The sequence below is a fragment of the Macaca fascicularis genome, chromosome 7 (genome assembly GCF_037993035.2).
Source record: "Macaca fascicularis isolate 582-1 chromosome 7, T2T-MFA8v1.1".
NCBI lineage: Eukaryota > Metazoa > Chordata > Mammalia > Primates > Cercopithecidae > Macaca > Macaca fascicularis.
In genome coordinates this window covers 35,161,681-35,185,926 of record NC_088381.1, presented here as the reverse complement: position 1 = coordinate 35,185,926, position 24,246 = coordinate 35,161,681, and the positions used below count along the sequence as shown (strand labels likewise).

General features: G+C 38.4%; 1 protein-coding gene across 2 annotated transcripts in view; it reads left to right on the top strand.

Moving 5' to 3' along the window:
• Positions 1–24,246, top strand: part of ADAM10 (ADAM metallopeptidase domain 10) — a 157,061-nt gene that overhangs the window by 30,385 nt on the left and 102,430 nt on the right. For both annotated transcript variants that reach the window (XM_065547969.2, XM_065547970.2), the window contains one exon: positions 3,213–3,363. In XM_065547969.2, coding sequence (XP_065404041.1) covers positions 3,213–3,363 — 151 coding nt within the window. The remainder of the gene's footprint in view (positions 1–3,212; positions 3,364–24,246) is intronic.

Here is a 24,246-nt window from a genome sequence, read left to right as displayed (position 1 = left end):
GGTTTTATTATCTCTTAGAATTGGCTTCACTGTAATTTCTTTGCTACTTGTGAAGATAGTTTTGGACTCATTCCTCTCACCTCTCTTGGGAGGAGTGCGTTCAAGAGGAGGAAGAAGTAACTCAGTAATAGTTTAAGTTGAATTGTCCTTTTATGCCGTTCTTTGTGCTCATGAGCTTTTTGCATGCATTTAAGGTAGGCATTGTTGTCTCCATTTTACAGATTAAAAAACTACCTCCTGAGATTTAAAAAAGTTGAAAAATTACCTAGCTCATGTGGTTATGGCTAGGAAGTATCAGAATTCAACCCAGTTTTATTTTTTTATTCCTGAATTCTTGGCTTCGATGTGTGTATATTGGTCTGAAAGGCAAATGTGGGAGAAGGAAGAAAAGGAGGAAGGGGGTAGAGATGATGATGATGGATAATTTATTGAACCTTGCCTCTTTGGTAGGCTCTCTAATATTAATTGTCACACGTGGTTTAAATCATTTAATCTGTGAGTCTTAAAAGAGAGCTACTCTAGTGTCTTCATTTTATGGATGGGAGACTGAACCTGAGTAGTTTTCTGTTCTAATAACTGAAGGTAGTGATATTCAAACCCAGATCATTTTTTTTTTTTCATTCTGGTAAAAAATGCTTAAGGTAAAATGTACTGTCTTAACCATTTCTAAGTATACACTTCAGTAGTGTTAAGTATATTCACATCGTTGTCCAACAAATCCTAGAACGCGAACCCAGATAATCTGACATCGGAGTTTATGCCCTTAACCACTTAGTGCATAAACAGAAAATTCGGTGTTGGATTACAAAATTTAGTGTTGGGTAATAGATGAACCATTTTTAGAGTACTTATTTGTTTTATAAAAGATGACAGTTTTCTTTAGTTAAAAATTTTACTTGATTTGTCAAAGAATCACTTTTTTTTTTTTTGCTTCTCTTGAAGATGGAGAAATAAGGACCAAGTTTACATTCCTGCCTGAAAGGAAACAAGGAAACCAGGAAAAATACAGAAAGACAATGGCTGTTTTTTTTGAGATGGAGTCTTGCTCTGTCACCCAGGCTGTTGTACAGTGGCGCAATCTTGGCTCACTGCAAGCTCTGCCTCTCAGGTTCAAGCCATTGTCCTGCCTCAGCCTCCCGAGTAGCTGGGACTACAGGCACGGCCACCATGCCTGGCTAATTTTTTGTATTTTTTAGTAGAGACAGGGTTTCACTGTGTTAGCCAGGATGGTCTCCATCTCCTGACCTCGTGGTCCACCCACCTCAGCCTCCCAGAGTGCTGGGATTACAGGCGTGAGCCACCGTGCCCGGCCTTTTTTTTTTTTTTTTGAAACAGTTTCACTCTTGTCGCCCAGGCTGGAGTGCAGTGGTGTGATCTTGATCTCGGCTCACTACAACCTCTGCCTCCCGGCTTCAAGCGATTCTCCTGCCTCAGCCTTCTGAGTAGCTAGGTTTATAGGCACCCACTACCACACCCCGCTAGTTTTTGTATTTTTAGTAGAGATTGGGTTTCACCATCTTGGTCAGGCTGGTCTTGAACTCCTGACCCTAGGCGATCCACCTGCCTCGGCCTCCCAAAGTGCTGGAATTATAAGCGTGAGCCACTGCGCCCGGTGAAACAATGATTTTTTTTTTTTTTTTTTTTTGAGACGGAGTCTCGCTCTGTCACCCGGGCTGGAGTGCAGTGGCCGGATCTCAGCTCACTGCAAGCTCCGCCTCCTGGGTTTACGCCATTCTCCTGCCTCAGCCTCCCGAGTAGCTGGGACTACAGGCGCCGGCCACCTCGCCCGGCTAGTTTTTTGTATTTTTTAATAGAGACGGGGTTTCACCGTGTTAGCCAGATGGTCTCGATCTCCTGACCTCGTGATCCACCCGCCTCGGCCTCCCAAAGTGCTGGGATTACAGGCTTGAGCCACCGCGCCTGGCCGAAACAATGATTTTTAAGGTATTGGTCATCAGGTAGTGAGGGACCCTGAGTGGCGAAACAATAAGGTTGGCCCTTTGTGCCAGCTTTCTGCCTTGAGAGATTTCTGGGTTATGGTGCTATGAGAGGGAACCTAGGTAGAGTCCAGTGAACTCCCTCAGCTGAAGAGATGAAGACCAAAGTGGCTGGAGTTCACAGACAGAATATCAGGGTGAAGAGAGAGCTGCACAGAGGATCCCTGAGATCTGCAGAGACTTCCACTGTAGTGTTTAGCAGAGCTCTGATCAGCTCCTATGAGGAAACTACCTGAGGCTCAAGAATCATCCCAAAAGATTAGATTGAATGGTACCTGGTGCTCAGATAGGGCTGTAAGTAGTGCCTTTTTTTTTTTTTACCAGGTAGACTGGAAGAACTCAGTTCATGGAGCATTGGATAGACTATTGAGATAGGTCTTGTCTCAGTAGTGGGAAATAATTAGCCCCAGACTGAGCACTCATTCTACATAAATTTGTCCAGAGAATTGAAGAAGAGGTAATACTTCTCAACACATTTTTTTACCCCAATACCAAAACTTGACAAAGATAGTACAAGAAAAGAAACTGTAAGCCAGTATATCCCCTGAACACAGATAACAAAATTCTAAACAAAATTATAGTAAATTGAATCTGACAACATGACCAAGTAGGGTTTATCTCAGGAATGCAAGGTTGGCTTAACATTCAAAAATCAGTAAATTTAATTCACCATATTAATAAATTAAAAAAAAAATATGATCATCTTAATAGATGCAGAAAGAGCAGGTACAGAAATAAGCATTTATTCCTGATAGTTTTCTTTTAACTTTTTATTTATTTTTGTACTTTTTGTTTATTTTTATTTATTTTTATTTTTATTAGGGATGAGGTCTTGCTATGTTGACCAGGCTGGTCTCGAATTCCTGGCCTCAAGCAGTCCTCCCATCTCAGCCTCCTAAAATGCTAGGATTACAGGAGTGAGCCACTGCACCTGGCCCTGATAGTTTTTATCAGCAAAATGTGAATAGAAGAGAACTTGCTCAGCTTGATAAAGGACATCTAAAACAAACTTACGGCTAACATCCAAACGTGTGTGTGCGGTTGGAATTACTGTCATGATAAGTTTTAATAATATATGTGTTAATGGAGAATTCGTAATAGTGCTGGGATTAGGGAGAAATTGTTTCATACATATTCATAGATACATGAATCATGTTAGAACTAGAAGGGGTCTTCAAGATGATACTAATTCCGACTGTTGTTTATTTTTTATAGGTCAGTACGGGAATCCTTTAAATAAATATATTAGACATTATGAAGGATTATCTTACAATGTGGATTCATTACACCAAAAACACCAGCGTGCCAAAAGAGCAGTCTCACATGAGGACCAATTTTTACGTCTAGATTTCCATGCCCATGGAAGGTGAGTGAATTTATTGCTGACTGTGTCTGAAGTTCCTCTGTGTTCAATCTAAGTTGAAGAAGAAATTTATATCCTTAATTTTCCTTCTCTAATGCAAGGTCTTCATTTGGAAATTCCATTTCCACTGGAATTTGGTATATGCATTAGAAAATGACTTATTTTAAAATGGATTGCCCTTTTATATTGTTGAGGAAACAGTCAAATTTAAATGTTTTTGAATTTATGAATCAGATCTTACGTTAGTAAAAGATATGTCTTTAAAGAAGTTTCTGTGTTCATAGTTTCTTACTACTTTGTATGTTTTATGGTCAATATATCTATCTACTGGTGCCAGCAGTGAAGGTAACTACTTGTATGCCATTGAATACATCATTTACTCAGTTTTACCAGTTCTAAAATGACAGCTGGTAGACAGATTACCTGCTGTATTGTTCGATTCTCAGTCAGAATTGTTAAGTGATAAAGGGGAGTCAAGGGAGAGAAGTTTAAAAAAATCACTTATTGAGTACCTGTTGTGTTCTAGATACTTTATATGCATTTTCTTGTTTAATCTTCTCAACATCCAGACACAGGTAAATAGGTTTTTACATCCGAGGAAACTAAGGCTCAGAGAAGTTAAATAGCTTACACGGCACTGATTTTACTGAGACCTGGCTAAACACCCCTTTTTTTTCCTCTATCTATTAGGGACTCTTACAGAATCTTGGAGATCTTTGTGAAGCCCTCTCTATCTTATGTGTAATTATTAAATCTATTCCTTTTGTACTTTTTCTAATGATGTAACCCTGATTGATTACTGTAGTATTCACTTCCCAGTAAGTTTCCCAGCTTCCACTCTGTTTATCGTTAAAGCTATTCTACTGCTATGAGATGACTTTTCTCTAAATACTTACTTTTTCATGTCAGCTTATTGCTCTAAAGTCTTCAATTAATGATTGTTAGCCAGATTTTCTTAATTTGACTTTAGTTTCTCTGTAAATTAATCCTAGTCTATTATTGTAAACTTACTTTGTTTTACTTCCCAGCATCAAGTGTCTGTTTCACCCAGAATGATCTTCTAGTCACTGAATATACCACGTAAACTTTGTTCTCTGTGTCATTTGTCCTAAATCCTGATCATCTTTTAATGTACAATTCATCTTCTGCCTCTTAGACGCTTTACTTTTTAATTCCCTCTAAACTTTAAAATTGCTTATCGGAATCATTGGCATCTTCATTTGTGCTCTCTTCCTTTTTGTGGGTACTTCTTATTAATTTTTCCATAACTGTGTTTTCTGTTCCTCACAGGCATCCTGGCTACTATTTGGTATTATCTATTATATGGCACATATGGTACATGTGCTTAAAAAACATTTTAATGGATGAAAAATCTGATAATTAGGAATGCTATAAAACTTAAAAGTATTTTGTACATGGAAATAAATGTGTTACTTAAATTAATGATTCTCCATATTACAAAAGTAATGATTATTGTTGAAAAAATTACTTTCAAGTTATAAAATATTTATTTGAAGGAGGGAAAAAGGTTTATTTCAGGGTCTTTACTTCTAGATAAACATTTTAGTGGCAGCAGTTTATGTAAATTTTTATGATCCTTCAGATGTTTTAAAATTACTCTTTCTTTATTAGTATGTACTATGAAATTACAAGCAATCATTAGTCTTACTGTTTTTAATGAGCATCTCAATATATTTAGTATTATTAATTATATTAATATATACCAAATACGATTTGACTGTCAAAAGGAGAAGATTTTAGCTGCTTTTGGCTTGAATATCTATTCCTAATAATCAGATTTTTGTTAGCTATATCATGTAATTCATATTGAATAAATGGCAGAACTAAATCCCTAGCTCCTTTGTGTGTGTGTCAGTGAGTGAGAGAGAGTCGGGAAAGCGAGAGGGTTTGCATGAGTGAGTGGGCTGCCATATAGTTGTCCAAAAAAATGTTTATTGACTGCTAGTGAAAAGTTACTTAGTGTAGGCTGTGGGTGATAGAAACATAAAGCAAACATAGATCTCATAGGAGCGGTTAGATGTGCCTAAGTTATTGTATAAGACACATATGATGTGTTACATTACAGATAAAATGCTGTAGGTATTCAAAGGAGGGAGAACTTCTTGCTGAGGCACTAAACAAAGGACCTGAAACCAGGAAATCTCATGTAATGTGGTCTCATTTATAGGGGTCACTTTAGGATACCTTTTTTTTTTTTTGAGACAGAGTCTTGCTTTGTTGCCCAGGCTGGAGTGCAGTGGTATGATCTCGGCTCACTGCAACCTCTGGGTTCAAGTGATTCTCCTGCCTCAGTCTCCCAAGTAGCTGGGACTACAGGTGTTCACCACCATGCCAGACTGATTTTTGTATTTTTAGTAGATACGGGTTTCACCATGTTGACCAGGCTGGTCTCGAACTCCTGATCTCAAGTGATCTGCTCACCTTGGCCTCCCAAAGTGCTGGGATTACAGGCATGAACCACCATACCTGGCCCATTTTAGGGTGCTTTTAACACAAATCTGCTTAACTATACAAACTTACTATATTTTCTAGAATTTCAGATAGTTTATTTTTCCAATTTTTATATGTTCACACCGTCTCAGAATTTGTGCCCTAAAACATGGTCATTGTAATTACCTTTTAAAATACTTTAATTAAGTATGCAATGGTCTGATGATCTTGTTCCTCCCTTTCCTTGAAAATAGGCCTACAAAATGACTGGAGTAGTATAATTATAGATTTCCTGCTAGGTCTTTCTTCCTCTTCTATCGTCTAAGAAATACTAGTCTTGGTACACTATAACTCCTCCTAACAGGATTTCTATCTATATATAAATTATTTATTATTTGTTAATAACAATTTGTAGTAATTAGTATTTTATTTTTATAAATTCTTATTTTTTGTATTTAATATGAATATGTTTTATTTTTATTTTTAGGTAGATTGGCTCAATATATAATAAATATAGTTTTGAAATGACTTTGGGTTAGAGTTACTTGTAGTCCAGCCTATAAGATGTGTACTATCAGGCCGGGCGCGGTGGCTCAAGCCTGTAATCCCAGCACTTTGGGAGGCCGAGACGGGCGGATCACGAGGTCAGGAGATCGAGACCATCCTGGCTAACACGGTGAAACCCCGTCTCTACTAAAAAATACAAAAAACTAGCCGGGCGAGGTGGCGGGCGCCTGTAGTCCCAGCTACTCGGGAGGCTGAGGCAGGAGAATGGCGTAAACCCAGGAGGCGAAGCTTGCAGTGAGCCGAGATCTGGCCACTGCACTCCAGCCTGGGCAACAGAGCAAGACTCTATCTCAAAAAAAAAAAAAAAAAAAAAAAAAAAAAAAGATGTGTACTATCTTATAGTCCAGCCTACAAAATTGTACTGTCTTATACCTGGTGGCTAGAATTGTTATCTGTATTTCACCCTTTAAAAAAATATCAAGTAGAGTTTATTTCGTTTCATTCACATAGTAGGCTTTAGTCCCCTAGAATCTGATCAGTATAATTTAACATGTAATAGAATATATTAAATACTATGGAGTTAACTTAGACATACCAAGAAGAATATACTTGGAAAGGGTTTTGCTTATACATTTATGACTACATTTCTGGGTAGTAGCACAGCTTCCCTCTCTCTCTCTCTCTCTCTCTCTCTCTCTGTGTGTGTGTATGTTTAAGTATTAAAGTAATTTTTTGTGGTGTTTACATCTAAGCACATGAACATACTTTCAACATGGCTTCCAAGTTTTCTGATTAACAAAGGGTATATTATATGCCATGGTTACAGATGTTACTGTTAAGTGAAGAAACGTTTAGATTTTTCCAAACCGAAAGTCCATTCTTAGGAATTCTGTCGCTAGGTGTGGTGGTTCATGCCTGTAATCCCAGCACCTTGGGAGACTGAGGCGGGCAGATCGTGAGGTCAAGGCCATCCTGGCCAACATGGTGAAACCCTGTCTCTACTAAAATACAAAGAATTAGCTGAGTGTGTGCCTGTAGTCCCAGCTACTCAAGAGGCTGAGGCAGGAGAATTGCTTGAACCGGGGACACGGAGGTTGCAGTGAGCCGAGATGACGCCACTGCACTCCAGCCTGGCGACAGAGCAAGACACCGTCTCAAAAAAAGAAAAAAAAGAAACAAATTCTATGAAAAGCTGTTGCTCTTGAAATAAAGCTTAAAGCTGTTTGAAAATAAAAGTACCATTTGAGTCAGTGCCACAGTCATTAAGGAAACAACTCCAGTAATACTTATTAGAAGATTAAACTATTTTGATAATAGATATTAGGGTAAAATACATCTCTTAGCTTGGCTGAGAAATTAAGAATCACTTTTCTAGGTTTCAGAAATTACTTCACTGAATAAGTTCTGATGAATTGGATTGCTCACTTAGCAATGCTGTATATATATCAGTTATGGCATTTATCACATTATAACTTTATTTACATGCATATGTCCTCTGCTCCTTGTGAGCTTGAAGTGTAGAGTGTGAGTCTTATTCACCTTTTTTATGTAGAGGATGGTCATTTTAGCTATATTGAGTGAGTGAATTGCTGGACATGGTGGCTCATGCTTGTAATCCCAGTATTTTGGTAGGCTGAGGTGAGAGCATCACTTGAGCCCAGCAGTTTGAGACCAGTCTGGGCCACATGGCAAGATCCTGACTCTACAGAAAGATTAGAAGAAACTTAGCTGAGTGTGGTGGTGCATGCCTATAGTCCCAGCTACTTGGGAGGCTGAGGTGGGAGGATCACTTGAGCCCGGAAAGTTGAGGCTACCGTGAGTCATGGTTGTGCCACTGCACTCCAGCCTGGGTGACAAGAGTGAGACCCTGTCTCAAAAAACAAAACACCACCAACAAAACATTTAAGTACATAGATACTAGGAAACAGATTTTCTTCTTAAATGTTTTATACTCTATCTCATCCTCTTTGGTAGTTGTTCTTAATGACTAAGTAATAAGCAGATTTGTCATATTGTGGGATGCAGGACTTTTGTTCGAAATTTGTTTTCTCTCAGTCCTCATGTTCATGTGAAAGTGTGTGATGTATCAGGGACTGTCTGTTGTAATTTCCCTTCTCTTATTCTTAGATACCGTGTTGTCCTGCCATTCCTGTCTTTTTTTTTTGAAACAGGGCCTGGCTCTTTTGCCCAGGCTGGAGTACAGTGGTGAGATCTTAGTTCACTGCAACTCTTGCCTCCTGGGCTCAAGCCATCCTCCCATCTCGGTCTCCTGAGTAGCTGGGACTATAGGCACACACCACCATGCCTAGTTAATTTTCATATATTTTTTTTTTTGGTAGAGATGGGGTTTTGCCATGTTGCCCAGGTTCCCTTGGCCTCCGAAAGTGCTGGGATTACATGTGTGAGCCACCGTGCCTGGCCATCCCTGTCTTAACCATCATGTACTTTAGCATACTATAATTTCCAGAAATTTTGCTTATGTGGTTTTTGTAAAATGCAGGTTAATGTTGTTTATGTTTTGATTCTATATAATATGTTGGAATATCACTATATCACTTATATCAATATAGGTGAAAATTAGAATAAATATCTGTCTTAGATTTAACCAAGGTTATTAATATAGCATGAGAAAAACTTCATTGCAAGATCGTATAGTAATGATCCCTTTTATAGCTTTTAGTATGATTTTTATGTTGTATATATATTTTTTAACTTATGCCTTTTATTTGCACCTGTCATTGAAGAGAAGCATCTGGGATCACTCTAGTCTTTCTTCTTCCTAATAGAACTTGTAGGAATTTTCTGAAACACCGTTTTAAAGTGGTAGTTAAAAAAATAAGTAAAATGAAGTATCTGCGACCTCTTACTTAAAATGATTGTCTGTTATGATATACTTTATCTTTTTGGTAGGAAGTATATATACACTATTAGATTGAATTATTTTTGTTGTTGTATGTATATGTATGTTTAAACCTTTTCATTCTTCATATCTTGTTTTCCAAATTATATACTTTGGGATGGACATCTTGTCTTTATTTTCTGGTCTTCTCACCACTTTGCTAACTTGTCTTTGATAGAGTTGGTAGTTTACAGCCACCAACTTTGCATTTGAATAGGAAACCACTTAGTAAAGAATTCTGTGATTTTATATATATGTTGGAGTAGTCATAAACTGGGTAGTGAAAGGAGTAGTGTGGTTAATTCAGACTATTCAGACTGATTGACTTTCCTTCTGACTTGACGTGAAATCTAGAGATTTCTTCTGAGCCTCAGTTTCCTCATTAGTAAAACCTTGAAGTTTAGACAAGATAATGTTTAAGCTCCTTTCTGCTTTAAAATTCTACTAAATAGTATACTAAGTTTAAAACATTAAAACACTGTCTAGTCAGTAATAAACCATATTTTTCTGCCTGTTTATGTATTTGGGTACATCAGTCCGTACATCAGAAATGATTTTTATCGAATATGTGATTTGTATATAGTATGGAAGAAACCGAAAACTTTCCTTAAGTGCAGCATAATTGTTTGGAGAATATACAAGTTTGTTTTTTTCTGAATTGACAAGGTAATTCTTCCTGTAGCCTTAAGAGTAAGTTTCCAAACTGTTTAAAACAGATGATTAGACATTTGGTTGAAAGTTTTCTTTGTGGTTTGGGATTTGAGTTCTCGCTACTCCTGAAATGTGGAGGTTTCAAGAACATGGCCTAGGTAACCTGTAAAAGGCATAAATATTCCCATCGCTGGTTCTTGACTGGAGTTGGGTTAGTCTGGAGATGTCTTGGACTTTATCTCTGTTATATCATGAGTCAGGTAGAAGAAACCTAGGACCCTTTTAAATCTGTAGACAAACCAGCAGACTTTGAGAAGCAGATGTAAGAGTCTAGGGAACACAAATGAATGCCTGATCATAAAGAAGAGCTAGGGAATAAATTTGAATGGTGTAAAAATGCTATTGTTATGGATGTCTAAAAACAAAAATTTAAAGAATACTGATGGTAATTAAATCTCTGCCAACAAAATTTGAGTAAAAATTCCCAAAGGAAAATAATATTTATTTAGTACCTACTTTGTGTCAGGTATAGTGCAACATACATTAGTTTAAGTACATTTTACATTGCTTTTTATCTCAGTATTGGATTTTCTAGGATATGATATTCTTTATTCTTGCCTGGTTCCTCTTTATATGGAAATTAAAATCCCAAGAAAGCTGTTTGTAAAGAAATCTGAAGGGATAATGGCTACTTGAATTACTTAACTGAAGCCTAAGGAAAAGGAAAAGTTGATCTGTGTTCATGTTATTTTCGTATGACTAAAAGTAACTGTAATATTATTGATGAAAGGGTATATGAATTTTATATGACTAAAGGTTATTAGGAGCTGATCATTGCTTTGAGTTTAGTGTCTTAGATATAATTTTAATATGAAATATCAATTTTATTTTCCACGTTTTTCTCCAGGCTGGGGTACAGTGGTGTGATCTTGGCTCACTGCAACCTCCGCCTCCTGGGTTTAAGCGCTTCTCCTGCCTCAGCCTCCCGAGTAGCTGGGACTACAGGCACACGCCACCACACCCAGCTAATTTTTATATTTTTAGTAGAGATGGGGTTTCACCGTGTTGTCCAGGATGGTCTCGATTTCCTGACATGATCCTCCTGCCTCGGCCTTCCAGAGTGCTGGGATTACAGGCGTGAGCCACTGCACCCGGCCTATTTTACATGTTTTTAAGCACTAACCAGGGCGTACCTGGAAGAGAGGGAATGAAGGTTTTTGTTGTTGTTTTAAAATACAAACTCAACTTTCTCCCTCCTCCTTTGAAGAGGGAGTGAAGTAAGAGTGTAAGAGTATTTTTCTGGCTGTTTTTAATTCTTCGGAGAAATTGTTTCCTCTAAAAGTTAATCTAAAACAGGTTTATATCTGATGGCTTGTTTAGTGGTGTATTTTTATTTATTTATTTATTTATTTTTTGAGATGGAGTCTTGCTCTGTCACCCAGGCTGGAGTGCAGAGGCGCAATCTTGGCTAACTGCAACCTCTGCCTCCCAGGTTCAAGCAATTCTCCCTAGTAGCTGGCATTACAGGCATGCACCACCACGCCTGGCTAATTTTTGTATTTTTAGTAGACACAGGGATTTCACCGTGTTGACCAGGCTGGTCTCGAGCTCCTGACCTCAGATGATCCGCCCACCTCGGCCTCCCAAAGTTCTGGAATTACAGGCGTGAGCCACCGCACCCAGCCAGTGGTGTAGTTTTTAATGCCAGAGTTTCTAGAGTTGGTGACCTAGACAGTGAATGTCAGAAATTAGGTATATGCCTAGTAGAAGAACTTATATATTGTTTTTCTTAATTATGTTATATTTCATGCTAAAATGTTGCATGTTCAGTTGGGTCTTTTGTGACATAAGTACCCTAGCTCAGATTTTATCCAGATTTGTAGTCAACCTTGGTTTTTTCTGTTTTTCAAGTGGTTAAACTCTTTGTAAGGTTGTTGTGGCGTTTTCTTAAAGGTGCAGCAAGGATTTTATGTGACTAAAGGTTCTTTTAATGTTTATCCTGTTTCATTATACCTGAAAGTCTTTTATAGTAACTGTGATGAATATGTTTAGTTTATTGGTTTTAATATGTTTTTTTGGTGTGTTTTATTAAGCATCAGGGAAACCTTGTATTATAGTGTAATAGCTTTAAACTGATTAAAAATTCTTTGGTCGTCATATATATATAGTTCCTTTTTGATACAACTTCTAAATACTTATTCTTCAGTTGATTGTATAAAACCTCTTTAATTTCTTAAAGTCATTCTGTATCTCTGCAGGTTGTCACACATTTTTGATACTTGTATATAGGAATAAAGTTGTTAATTTGTATGCATCTCTGAAATCTGAAATTATAATCACTAGTAAGTTTCCAAAATAGTCTATACTGAGCCAACAAATCAAGTATAAACACAAGGTCTAGCAAATCAAGAGTCTTAGTTATCATGGTGTGGGACAAATAGTTGTGTTATATGCCAGTATCAGTTGCCAGGTTGGTATTTTATTATTTATTTAGGATGGAATGAATGACATGGTCTTGCTGTGTTGCTCAGGCTGGCCTCAAACTTCTGAGCTCAAGCAATTCTCCCACTTCAGCCTCCTGAGCAACTGGGACCATAGATGTGTGCCACCATGCTTGGCTGGTTTTTAATTTTTTTGTAGATATGGGGTCTTGCTGTGTTGCCCAAGCTGGTCTCGAACTCTTGGGCTCAAGCTATCCTCCCACTTCAGCCTCCCAAAATGCTGGGATTACTGGTGTGAGCCACTGTGTGCGGCCTCAGTTATTTTTTTTTATCTGTCACCAGGAAGATGTTGTGCATTTTGCCATCCCCGGGGTTCCCTTATATATCCTAAGCAAGGAATTATAGTTTGGTGTGACGGAAAGACTGTTTCAGATTTAAACTCTGATTTTGTGTGCTCTTGGTCAAGTCAAATCAACCTTCACCAATTTATTAAATTAGTAAATTTAGGTGATTGTTATTTTATACATTTGGTTTACATTAGATATCTGAACAATGGAAGTCTCCCTCTATTCTTAAATCCTGTCATTGTTTTATTTTATTTTATTTTTTATTGTTTGTTTGTTTTTGAGACCATGTCTCACTCTGTTGCCCAGGCTGGTGTATAGTGGCGCAATCTTTGCTCACTGCAACCTCCACCTCCTGGGTTCCAGTGGGCCTTGTGCCTCAGCCTCCTGAGTAGCTGGGATTTTAGGTGGTCACCACCACACCTGGCTAATTTCTGTATTTTTCATAAAGATGGCGTTTCACCATGTTGGCCAGGCTGGTCTTGAATTCCTGACCTCAAGTGATCCACCTGCCTTGGCCTCCCAAAGTTCTGGGATTGCAGGAGCGAGCCACCACATCAGGCCCTTAATGTTTTATATACAGTAGTTTACTTGCCAATTATTTAATTACATAGTTGCATGAGGTTGGAAAGTTTTTATAGAAACCTTTTTTCTTTTCAGTAGGTAAATCTGCTTATTCTGTAATCATGTGTAATATGTGTAATCATGTGTTCTGTAATTATGCCATCATGACAGGTTCTTTCCATTGGCTCTCCTTTATATGAGACTCACATTTTTGTTCTGTTTGTCTTCTTACATCGGATGAAGTTACTCATTTAAGTTATAATTTTATTTTTGTCTTCCTCAGGAACTCTCGTAGATTTGTGTTTATGTATTTTTGCTTACAATTTGAGGTAATTCATTTACTTCAGGGCTATCAGTTAAGCCTGGAACTGTGTTTTCCTTTTCCTTTTTCTTGTTCTTGTTCTTTTTTTTTTTATTAGATGGAGTCTTGCTCTGCCGCCCAGGCTGGAGTGCAGTAGCGTGTTCTCGGCTCACTGCAGCCTCTGTCTCCCAGGTTCAACCGATTCTCCTGCCTCAGCCTCCTGGGCAGCTGGGATTACAGGGGCCCGCCACCACGTCTGGCTAATTTTTGCATTTTTAGTAGAGATGGGGGTTTCACAATGTTGCCCAGGCTGGTCTCGAACTCCTGACCTCAGGTGATCTACTGGCCTCAGCCTACCAAAGTGCTGGGATTACAGGTGTGAGCCACTGTGCCTGGCTGAGCTTTTTTTTTTTTTTCCCCCAAAGTATATAGCCCTAGAATTTTTCTTTTCTTTTCTTTCTTTTTTTTTTTTTTTTTTTTGAGACGGAGTCTTGCTCGCTCTGTCACCCAGGCTGAGGTGCAATGGCACGATCTCAGCTCACTACAACCTCCATGTCCTGGGTTCAGTCTATTCTCCTGCTTCAGCCTCCTGAGTAGCTGGGATCACATGTGCATGTCAGCATGCCTGGCTAATTTTTGTATTTTTAGTAGAGATGGGGTTTCATCATGTTGGCCAGGTTGGTCTCGAATTCCTGACCTCGTGATCCACCTGCCTTGGCCTCCCAAAGTGCTGGAATTACAGACGCGAGCCACTGTACCCGGCCAAGCCCTAGAATTTCTGTGGGAGATGCCTGGTGGAGTGTACATTGGCTGACTCTCGACCCTTTCCCCCTTTCCCCTCTGCAGACCTGTTCCTTTCCTTTCCAGTTCCCCTCCCCTCACCCCACTTCTCCTTTCCCTTCCCTATGATAGCTTGAAAAAAGGACTTTTCTATTTCATAAAGTATAGTAGTGGAAGATAATTGATTCAGAATAACATTTGATGTTAATATTGGCAACTTACCTTGAAAAATAATTTGGAGACTCAAGCATCTTAATTAAGAAGGTGAAAGTTAAGAGGAAATGAGTATCTGGAAACATCAGAAATGTCTTAGTTAAGTACAGTTATTCCTACTAACCACTAACCCAGGCCTGTCATAGGCCTGCTCCATTTTAGATATGATAGAACTCTATTCATGAAGACAGTGCTTTCCTCTGGGACTCCTGGATTACTCTGATAGTAACTTGAAGCAAGGATTTTGCCCTCAAATTTCCTGTCTGTATGGGCAACGTACTTCATTAGTTGGGACTTTATGTCCCATTATTACTTCAGTTAAAAGGATGCACCCTGTATCTTGTTTTCTTCTGAGTATTAGAACCATACTATCTTTAGCTAAAATAGCAACCCCGTGGGAAAAGGCAACTTCTTTTTGGTCTATAGTAGTCCATCCTTGTTTGCAGAGGGTATGTTCTAAGATTCCCCAATGAATGCCTGAAACTGTGGATAGTACCAAACCCTAAATATATTATGTTTTCCTATACATAAATACCTATGATAAAGTTCAGTTTACAAATTAGGTACAGTAAGGGATTAACAACAATAACAACAAAAGAGAACATTTATGACTACTGTAAGTTATGTGAATGTGGTCTCTCTCAAAATATCTTACTGTCCTGTACTCACCTGTTTTCAGACCACAGTTGACGAGGGGTAACTGAAACAGTGTGGGTAAGAGGAGACAACTCTATATTCTAACTATTCTAACCTATAGAAAGTATTTCTGTATATTAAAATGTAGAAGGTACGTAACTTTCCTGAAAACTTATGGAATGACATCCTAACATAATTTATTTTGTTGAATTGCACCAAAGGTGGTTTTGGTACATCTATTATTTGTCTGGTTTGGATGTAAAATGCTTTTCTAAAGCCTGAGAAAGAAAAACCAGCTATTACTACCACGTGATAAAACTGCATATTCAGAGCACTGAAACTAGGGACTCAGTATCTGTTTGGTTATTTCAAAAAATTGCTATCATTTGTTAAACTGATTTTGTCCTCCTATAACTTCACTCCATTCTTTATAATATTACTATAATGCCAACGCCAAAAAAGAATTATAATAGAACTACTATAATCAAGATGAGAAACTTAATACTATTGATTCATAAAATCAATACAGTGGTTAAATCCGAGGGTAGGAAAACATTCCCAGTGGAAATAATGTTCTTTATACAGGACATCTTGCCTCCTCGAGGAAATCTACAGTTTATTTTTGATGATGGTGTAATATATTATAAAATAATAAAAAGAACTACATTTGCTGAAAGAAACATAGTAAGAGTGGACAGAGTTTAGCTATAGTCTTGAAAGTGGCTCAAGCATTAAAAATCAGAGAGAGTTTTTTTGTGGTAATGTTTAAAACACAATTTTCAGTGAAAGCCAAATTAGGTTATAATTTTTGTTTCTATATCTTACTTGCGTTTGTTCAGATTTTAAAAGGTGACTTTTAAAAAGTGACTTGCTGGAAACTAATGATGGTACTTTAAGACTACTACAACACTCTGCAGGTGTTAGCTTGACTTTTTCCATCATATGCTTGAGAGGCATTCTTTTTTTTTTTTTTGAGACAGAGTCTCGCTCTGTCGCCCAGGCTGGAGTGCAGTGGCCGGATCTCAGCTCACTGCACGCTCCGCCTCCTGGGTTTACGCCATTCTCCTGCCTCAGCCTCCCAAGTAGCTGGGACTACAGGCGCCTGCCACCTCGCCCGGCTAGTTTTTTGTATTTTTTAGTAGAGACAGGGTTTCACCATGTTAGCCAAGATGGTCTCGATCTCCTGACCTCGTGATCCGCCCGTCTCGGCCTCCTAACGTGCTGGGATTACAGGCTTGAGCCACCGCGCCCAGCCTGAGAGGCATTCTTGATATGGTAGAAAGAGCAACATGCAGCAACCAAATACTGGAGTTCTACTCCTAATTTTAGTCTTATTACCCTTTGATTAAAATATTCGTCATGTCTCCTTTGTACTGTTACTCTGAGAGTAAGATGCAGTAATATATGTAAAAGTGCTTTGCAAACTGCAAGCCTCTGTACTGTATACATTTAAGAAGAACGTTGTAATCTCATCATTATCTTCGCATACCATCATCTCAACCAAATCCCTTGGGACTTTAACCATTATGAAAGATGGCCACACAATATGATTTTATACCCCAGCTTTTTGGAATGCAGTGATTTTTAAAAATTTATTTTTATTGTAAAATAACAAAAAGTTACAATTTTAACCATTTTTAAGTGGTAAACAGCAAGATTTTTGCCCTTGGATTTCCTTGTTGTATTGCCAAAGTTCATTAGTTGGGGCTTTATGTCCCATTATGGCATCAATTAAAGGAATGCATTAAATGGCAGTAAGTACATGCACAATGTTGTGCAACCATCACCATCATCACAAACAGAAAGTATGTACTCATTAAACAGTGACTCCCCATTTTTCTGTCCCTCCAGTCCCTGGCAAACAACTGTTCTACTATCTGTCCCAGTGAGTTTGCTGTTCTAGGTACCTCATATACGTGGAATCATGGATTATTTATGACTGACTTATTTCACTTACTGTATTAGTCCATTCTCACATTGCTAGAAAGAACTACCTGAGGATGTGAGGGCAATCTGGCTGCAACATTTGTCACACCATTAATCTCCAGGGTTGATTCGACTGATCTGGCTGGCTAGATGGGTGTCCCTTTACTCCCTCACTGCTCCATGTGCATCCCTCCTGAAGCTGCATGCTTGGTAGAGGAGAACTGGTCTTTAGTCAAGTTTATAAGAGTAGCTGTGCTTCCCTGCTGGAACCTCCAAACAAGCTTTCAAGAACTACTTGAGACTGGGTAATTTATGAAGAAAAGAAATTTAGTTGGCTCACAGTTCTGCAGGCTGTACAGGAGGCATGGCTGGGGAGGCCTCAGGAAGCATACAATCATAGGAGAAGGGGAAGCAGGGACAATCTTGTGAGAACTCACTCACTATTACAAGAACAGCAAGGGGGAAATCTGCCCCCATGATCCAATCACTTCCCAGCAAGTCTCCCCCCAATACTGGGGATTGCAGTTCAACATGAGATTTGAGTGGGGACAGAGAGCCAAACCATATCACTCACCACAGTGTCTGACTTATTTAACTTATCATAATGTTTTCAGGGTTCATCCATGTTGTAGCAAGAATCGGAATTTGATTACTTTTTAGGGCTGAACAATATTCTATTGTATGTATACATACGTACTTTAAAAAAACCTACTCATCTGTTCGTGAACATTTGGGTTGTTTTCATTTTTTGGCTACTGTGTTGCTATGAACATTGATGTGCGACTATCCGAGTTCCTGCTTTCAGTTTCTTTGGATGTGTACCTACAAGTGGAATTGATGGATCATACGGTAAATCTGTGTTTTTTTTTTGAGGGAACACCAAATTGTTTTCCTGGAATACAATGATCATTATAAGGCAATATATACTGCAGTTTTTCTGACTGTTGAACCGAAGTCTAAACAATTAAAGAATCTGGTTGTTTTCAGATAGCTTTTTGTTGAGGGCTTGTTAAAAAACTAAAAAGGTAGTATGTGGTTGGGTTGTTCCTGTCAGCTACTTTTTATTATTATTTCTTAATATGTTATCCAAAGGAATATTGCAGAAAATTTACATTTTATAAAATGCTAAAATAGCATAAAGATGTGAACTGTCAAACAGATTGTAGTAGAATTAAAATTAGAAAGTTATAATCCAGTCGCTTGGTTAACAGAATAAATTATGTCAAATACCTGATTATTCCTTTGTGGTTTTACTATTTTATGGATTATGACAACCTTTAATTTGTTCTGGCTTCTGTCTACTATTTACCTGCCTTCTAGGCTCTCCCTCATTCCTTCTTCTGTTCATGTATGTTTTAGATACAAGTTAATTTTGATGTTAATAAAAGCAGTGAATTTTGATACGTGATTTAAATTTGATTTTTAAATTATCTGTACTGCTACTTGACTGCATATATAATTGAGAACTGATTTTATATATGGTTTTAATCCAATTTAAATCAATACTGGGAATGTTTTGTATCTCAGACATGGTTTTCTTTTAAAAATCATTTTAAAAATATTTAAAATAAATACGTAATATTTGTACATATTTATGGGGTATGTGTGATATTTTGTTACATGCATGCAATGTGAAATGATCGAGTCATAGTATTTGTGTTGTCCGTCACCTCAAGTATTCATTATTTCTTTGTGTTGGGAACATTTCAAGTCCTTTTTTTTAAGCTATTGTGAAATATACAATGTATTGTTGTTAACTGTAGTCACCCTACTCTGCTATCAAACATTCATACTTACTACTTCAATCTAATTGTATGTTTGTACCCATTAACAACCTCTCTTCATCTCCCCTCAAGCCCCACCCATGCACCCTCACCAGCCACTGGTATCTATCATTCTACTGTCTACCTTCATGAATGAAGATCAACTTTCTAATCTCACCCATATGAGTGAGAACATGGGATGTTTGTCTTTTTGTGGTTGGCTTAGTTCACTTAACATAATGACCTCTAGTTCCATTCATATTGCTGCATATGATAAGGTTTCTTTTTCTTTTTCTTTTTTTTTGAGACAGAATCTTGCTCTGTTGCCCAGGCTGGAGTGCAATGGTGTTATCTTGGCTCACTGCAACCTCCGCCTCCCGGGTTCAAGCGATTTTACTGCCTCAGCCTCCTGAGTAGCTGGGATTACATGTGTGCGCCACCATGCCTGGCTAATTTTTGTATTTTTAGTAGAGATGGGGTTTTGCTGTGTTGGCCAGGCTGGTTTCAAACTCCTGACCTTGAGAAATCTGCCCACCTCAGCCTTCCAAAGTGCTGAGATTACAGGTGTGAGTCACCGCTCCCAGCCTTATTATTATTTTTTTTAATGGTCAAATTGTACTCCATTGTGTATATATGCTACGTTTTCTTTAAACATTTATCCGTTGATTGACACTTAGTTGATTCCATATCTTGGCTATTATAAATAGTCCTGCACTAAACATGGGAGTGCAGGTATCCCTTTGACATACTGATTTCTTTTCCTTTGGATAAACACCCAGTAGCGGCATTGCTGGATCATGTGGTAATTCTGTTTTTGTTTGTTTGAGAAATCTTTATGCTGTTTTCCGTAGTGGCTGTACTAATTTCCATTCCTATCAACAGTATAGAAGAGTTACTATTGCTTCACATTCTCGCCAGCATCTGTTATTTATTATCTTTTTAATAACAGCCATTCTAACTGGGATAAGATAATATATTGTGGTTTTGATTTGCAATTTGCATTTCCCTGATGATCAGTAATGTTGAGCATTGTTTTTTATATCTTTTGGCCATTTCTGTGTCTTTTTCTTCTTTATTTTTTCATCTCAAAGGACACACACCAACATTTCTATTTCTTCTTTTGAGAAGTGTCTGTTCATGTCCTTTGTCCACTTTTTAATGGGATTTTCTTTAAACTATTAAGTTCCTTGAGTTCCTTGTATATTCTGGATATTAGTCCCTTGTCAGATGAGTAGTTTGCGAATATTTTTTTTGGTATTCAACAGACTATCTCTATTCTCTATTTTTTTCTTGATTAGCAAGTGGTCATTGATTTTATTTATCTTTTCAAAAAACAAACTTTTGGTTTTGTTGATCCTTTCTATTGTTTTTGAGTGTCTATTTAGTTGAATTCTGCCCTTTTTTTTTAAGTTGGAATTTTGTTTTGTCACCCAGGTTGGAGTGCAGTGGCCTGATCATAGCTCACTGCAACCTTGAACTCCTGGGCTCAAGCAGTCCTTCCACCTCAGCCTCCCAAGTAACTGGAACTACAGGGCTCTGGACTGTATTTTTTACATTTTTTTAGAGATGGAGTCTTGCTGTGTTGCTCACGCTGGTCTCGAACTCCTAGCCTCAAGTGATACTTGAAGACCTCAGTCTCTCAGGGTGCTGGGCTTTCTTCAGGCATTGAGTCACTGTGCCCAGCTCCTTTATTATTATTATTTATTTTCTTCTACTAATTTTGGGTTTGGTTTGTTCTTGCTTTACTAGTTCCTTGAGGTGCGTCATTATATTATTTATTTGAAATCTTTACATATTTTTTGATGTAGGCATTTATTGCTGTAAATTTCGCTGTAAGCACTGCTTTTGTTGTATCCCATAGATTTTGGTATGTCGTGTTTCGAATTTTCATTCTTTTCATTTGTTTTTTGATTTCTTCGTTAATTTCTTTCTTGATCAGTTAGTTGTCTTTCAGGAGGATGTTTGTTTAATTTTCATGTATTTACAGTTTCCAAAGTTGTTCTTGTTCTTGGTTTCTAGTTTTATTCTGTTGTAGTCTGACTTGATATGATTTCTATTTAAAAAAATTTGTTGAAACTTGTTTTGTTTTCCTAACATATGGTCTATCCTGGAGAGTATTTCGTGTGCTGATGAGAAGAATGTTGCGTACTGTAACTGTTGTATGAAATCTTCTGTAAATGTCTTTTAGGTCCATTTGGTCCAATGTGCAGTTTAAATCCAATGATTTTTTGTTAATTTTCCGTCTAGATCTGTTTAATGCTGAGAGTGGGGTGTTGAAGTCTCCCAACTATTATGGTATTGTAGTTGGTCTCTACCTTTAGATCTAATAATATTTGCATTACATAATGGGTGCTCTGTAGTTGGGTGCATATGTATTTAGCTACTTCTGCTTGCTTTTGGTTTCCATTTGCATGGAATATTTTTTTCCATCTCTTTACTGTCAGTCTGTATGTGTCTTCACAGGTAAGATGAGATTCCTGTAGGCAACATATAGCTGAGTCATGTTTCTTTTATCCATTTAACCAATGTTTATCTTTTAAATGGAAAGTTTAATCCTTTTACAGTCAAAGTTATTATTGGCATGTGAGTGCTTAATTCCTGCCATTTTATTAATTTCTTGTTATTTTGTATACTTTTTGATTTTTGTTGGCTTTTTTTGAGATGGACTGTCACTCTGTTGCCCAGGCTGGAGTGCAGTGGTGCGATCACACATGGCTCGCTGCAGCCTTGACCTCCTGGGCTCAGGTGATCCTCCCACCTCAGCCCCGCTTAGTTGGGACTAAAGGTGTACACCACCATGCTTGGCTAATTTTTAAAATTTTTTATAGAGATAAGGTTTTGCCATGTAGCTCAGGCTGGTCTCAAACTCCTGGGCTCAAGCAACCTGCCTGTTTTGGCCTCTTGAAGTGCTAGGATTACAGATGTGAGCTGCTGTGCCCAGCCTGTATATTCTTTTGTTCCTTTCTTTTTCTGTTATTGTTTATCATTGTGGTTTGGTGGTTTTCTGTAGTGGTAACATTTGACTTCTTTTTCTCATTTGTATATCTACTCTACCAGTTAGCTTCATATTTCTGTGTATTTTCATGATGATGATCATCATCTTTGCTTTCAGATGCAGAATTCCTTTGAGCATTTCTTGTATGGTTGGTCTAGTTGTGACAAATTACCTGTTTTTGCTTGTGTGGTAAGAACTTTATTTCTCCCTCATTTCTGAAAGATATTTTTCTTGGGTGTAATCTTGTCTGCCAGGTATTTTTTTCTTTTAACACTTTGAATATATCATCCCATTTTCTCCTGGCCTGTAAGGTTCTGCTGAGAAATCTGCTGTTACTCTGATAGGGGTTCCCTTGTAAGTGGTGAGATGCTTTTCTGTTATTGTTTTTAGAATTCTGTCTTTGTCTTTGACTTTTCACAGTTTGACTGTAATGTGCCTTGGCAAAGACCTTTTTGAATTGTATCTATTTGAGAATCTCTGAGGTTCCTATATCTGGGCGTCTAAATTGCTTTCTAGACTTGGTAAGTTTTCAGCTCTTATTTTGTTAAGTAGGTTTTCTGTCCCTTTCATTTTTTCTTTGCCTTCTGGGGCACCAAAAATTTGAATATTTGGTCACTTTATGGTGTCTGTATTGTCATGTATGCTGTGTTTATTCTTCTTTATTTTTATGTTATTGGATTATTTCAAAATACCTATCTTAAAGTTCTGAAATTCTTTCTTCTGCTTGATCTAGTCTATTATTGAAGCTTTTGAAAGAATTTTGTATTTCATTCATTTAATTCTTTACTTCTAATAGTTTCATTTGGTTCTTTTTGATGATATCTATCTTTTTTTTTTTGGAGACAAGGTCTCACTCTGTTGCCCAGGCTAGAGTGCATTGGTGTGATCTTGGCTCACTGCAACCTCTGCCTTCTGGGCTGAAGCAATCCTCCCACCTCAGCCACCTGAGTAGTTGGGACTACAGGTTCACGCCACCACACCAGGCTAATTTTTTTTGTATTTTTTTCTTGGTTTTTTTTTTTTTTTTTTTTTTTTTTTGTAGAGATGGGGTTTTGCCATGTTGTCTAGGCTGGTCTCAAACTCCTGGGTTCAAACGATCCACCTGCCTCAGGCTTCCAGAGTGCTGGGATTACAGATGTGAGCCTGGCCCTCTGATATCTGTCTTTTTGGTAAATTTCTTATTCGTATTCTAAATTTTATGATTTCTTGGTATTGTGTCTGCATATTGTATCTCACTTAGCTTTTTAAATATTATTTTGAATTCTTTTTCTGGGATCTCATAAATTTCTTTTTCATTGGAATCTATTGCTGCAGAATTATTGTGTTACTTTAGAGGTCATATTTCCTTGCTTTATCATGTTTCTTGGGTCCTTACTGCGCATATGGTATACAGTCACTTCTTCCAGTTTTTTGAATTTGCTTTGTTAGGCAAGGGCTTTTTCCTGAAGATGTGCATATGATGTTGATTGGGTAGGGCATTTTGGCATTAATCTGGGTGCATGCAGTGGTATAGTCTCCGTATAAATTATTCGGCTATTTACAGCGTTAGTAGTGTCTCTGATTTTCTCAGTGATGTAGGGTTTGGTTTGTTAGTGGAGTCTGCGGTGAGGCTTAGCTGGGGACAGGTTCACCAAGTGGGCCTGTCCTTGGGCCTCAGGGCAATGTATGCTGGCACTGGTATTAGCAGGTCTGGGTGGGCTGGTTCTTGGGCCTCCAGGTGGCTTACTTGGGTGTTGGTAGGGGCAGTGGCTGGCCAATTGGGTGGGCAGATTCTCAGGCCCCTGGGCAGCTTATGTTGATAGTGGGAAAACCCTCTGTTTTCCAAGTGGTGTGTGCTGATATTGGCAGTGGCTGTAATGGGCTGGGCAGATGAGTCTCCAGGCCTGCAGGTGGTGTATGTGATTGGGGACCAGCTGTGGTATTTAATGGCAGATTGAGTGGGCTAAATCTAGGCCTCTAGGAGAAGTGTTCACATGTTAACGGTGGTGGAGGGGGCTGGGTAGACCTGTCCTCAGGCCCACTAGTAATGTGTGTGGGTGTTGGCTGTGGTAGGCGGGGGTGGGGTGATCCCCATGGCCCCAGTGGAGTGCTCGAGTGGGGCCCTGCTACTGGAGAGAGAAGGGTTGCTTTCAGTGGCACCAGACATAAGCAGTCAGCTGATGAGTGGGTCCTTGGGCCCCAGGCGGCAGCTGTGGACAGGGTAGACTGTCCTCAGGACACTTGTAAAGGTGTAGTAGCTCCACTGCTTGGGGCAGCAGGGTCACTGCCAATGGTTTGTGGTTTAGCACCAATGGCAGCAGCCAGCAGGAGTGGTAGCTTTGGGTGGTGGGTGTCTATCATTCTAACCTTAGGCCTCTTTGGGGCACATGAAAATGCACAGCAGCTCTGCTGCTGCCAGTGGTTTGCACTTTGGCT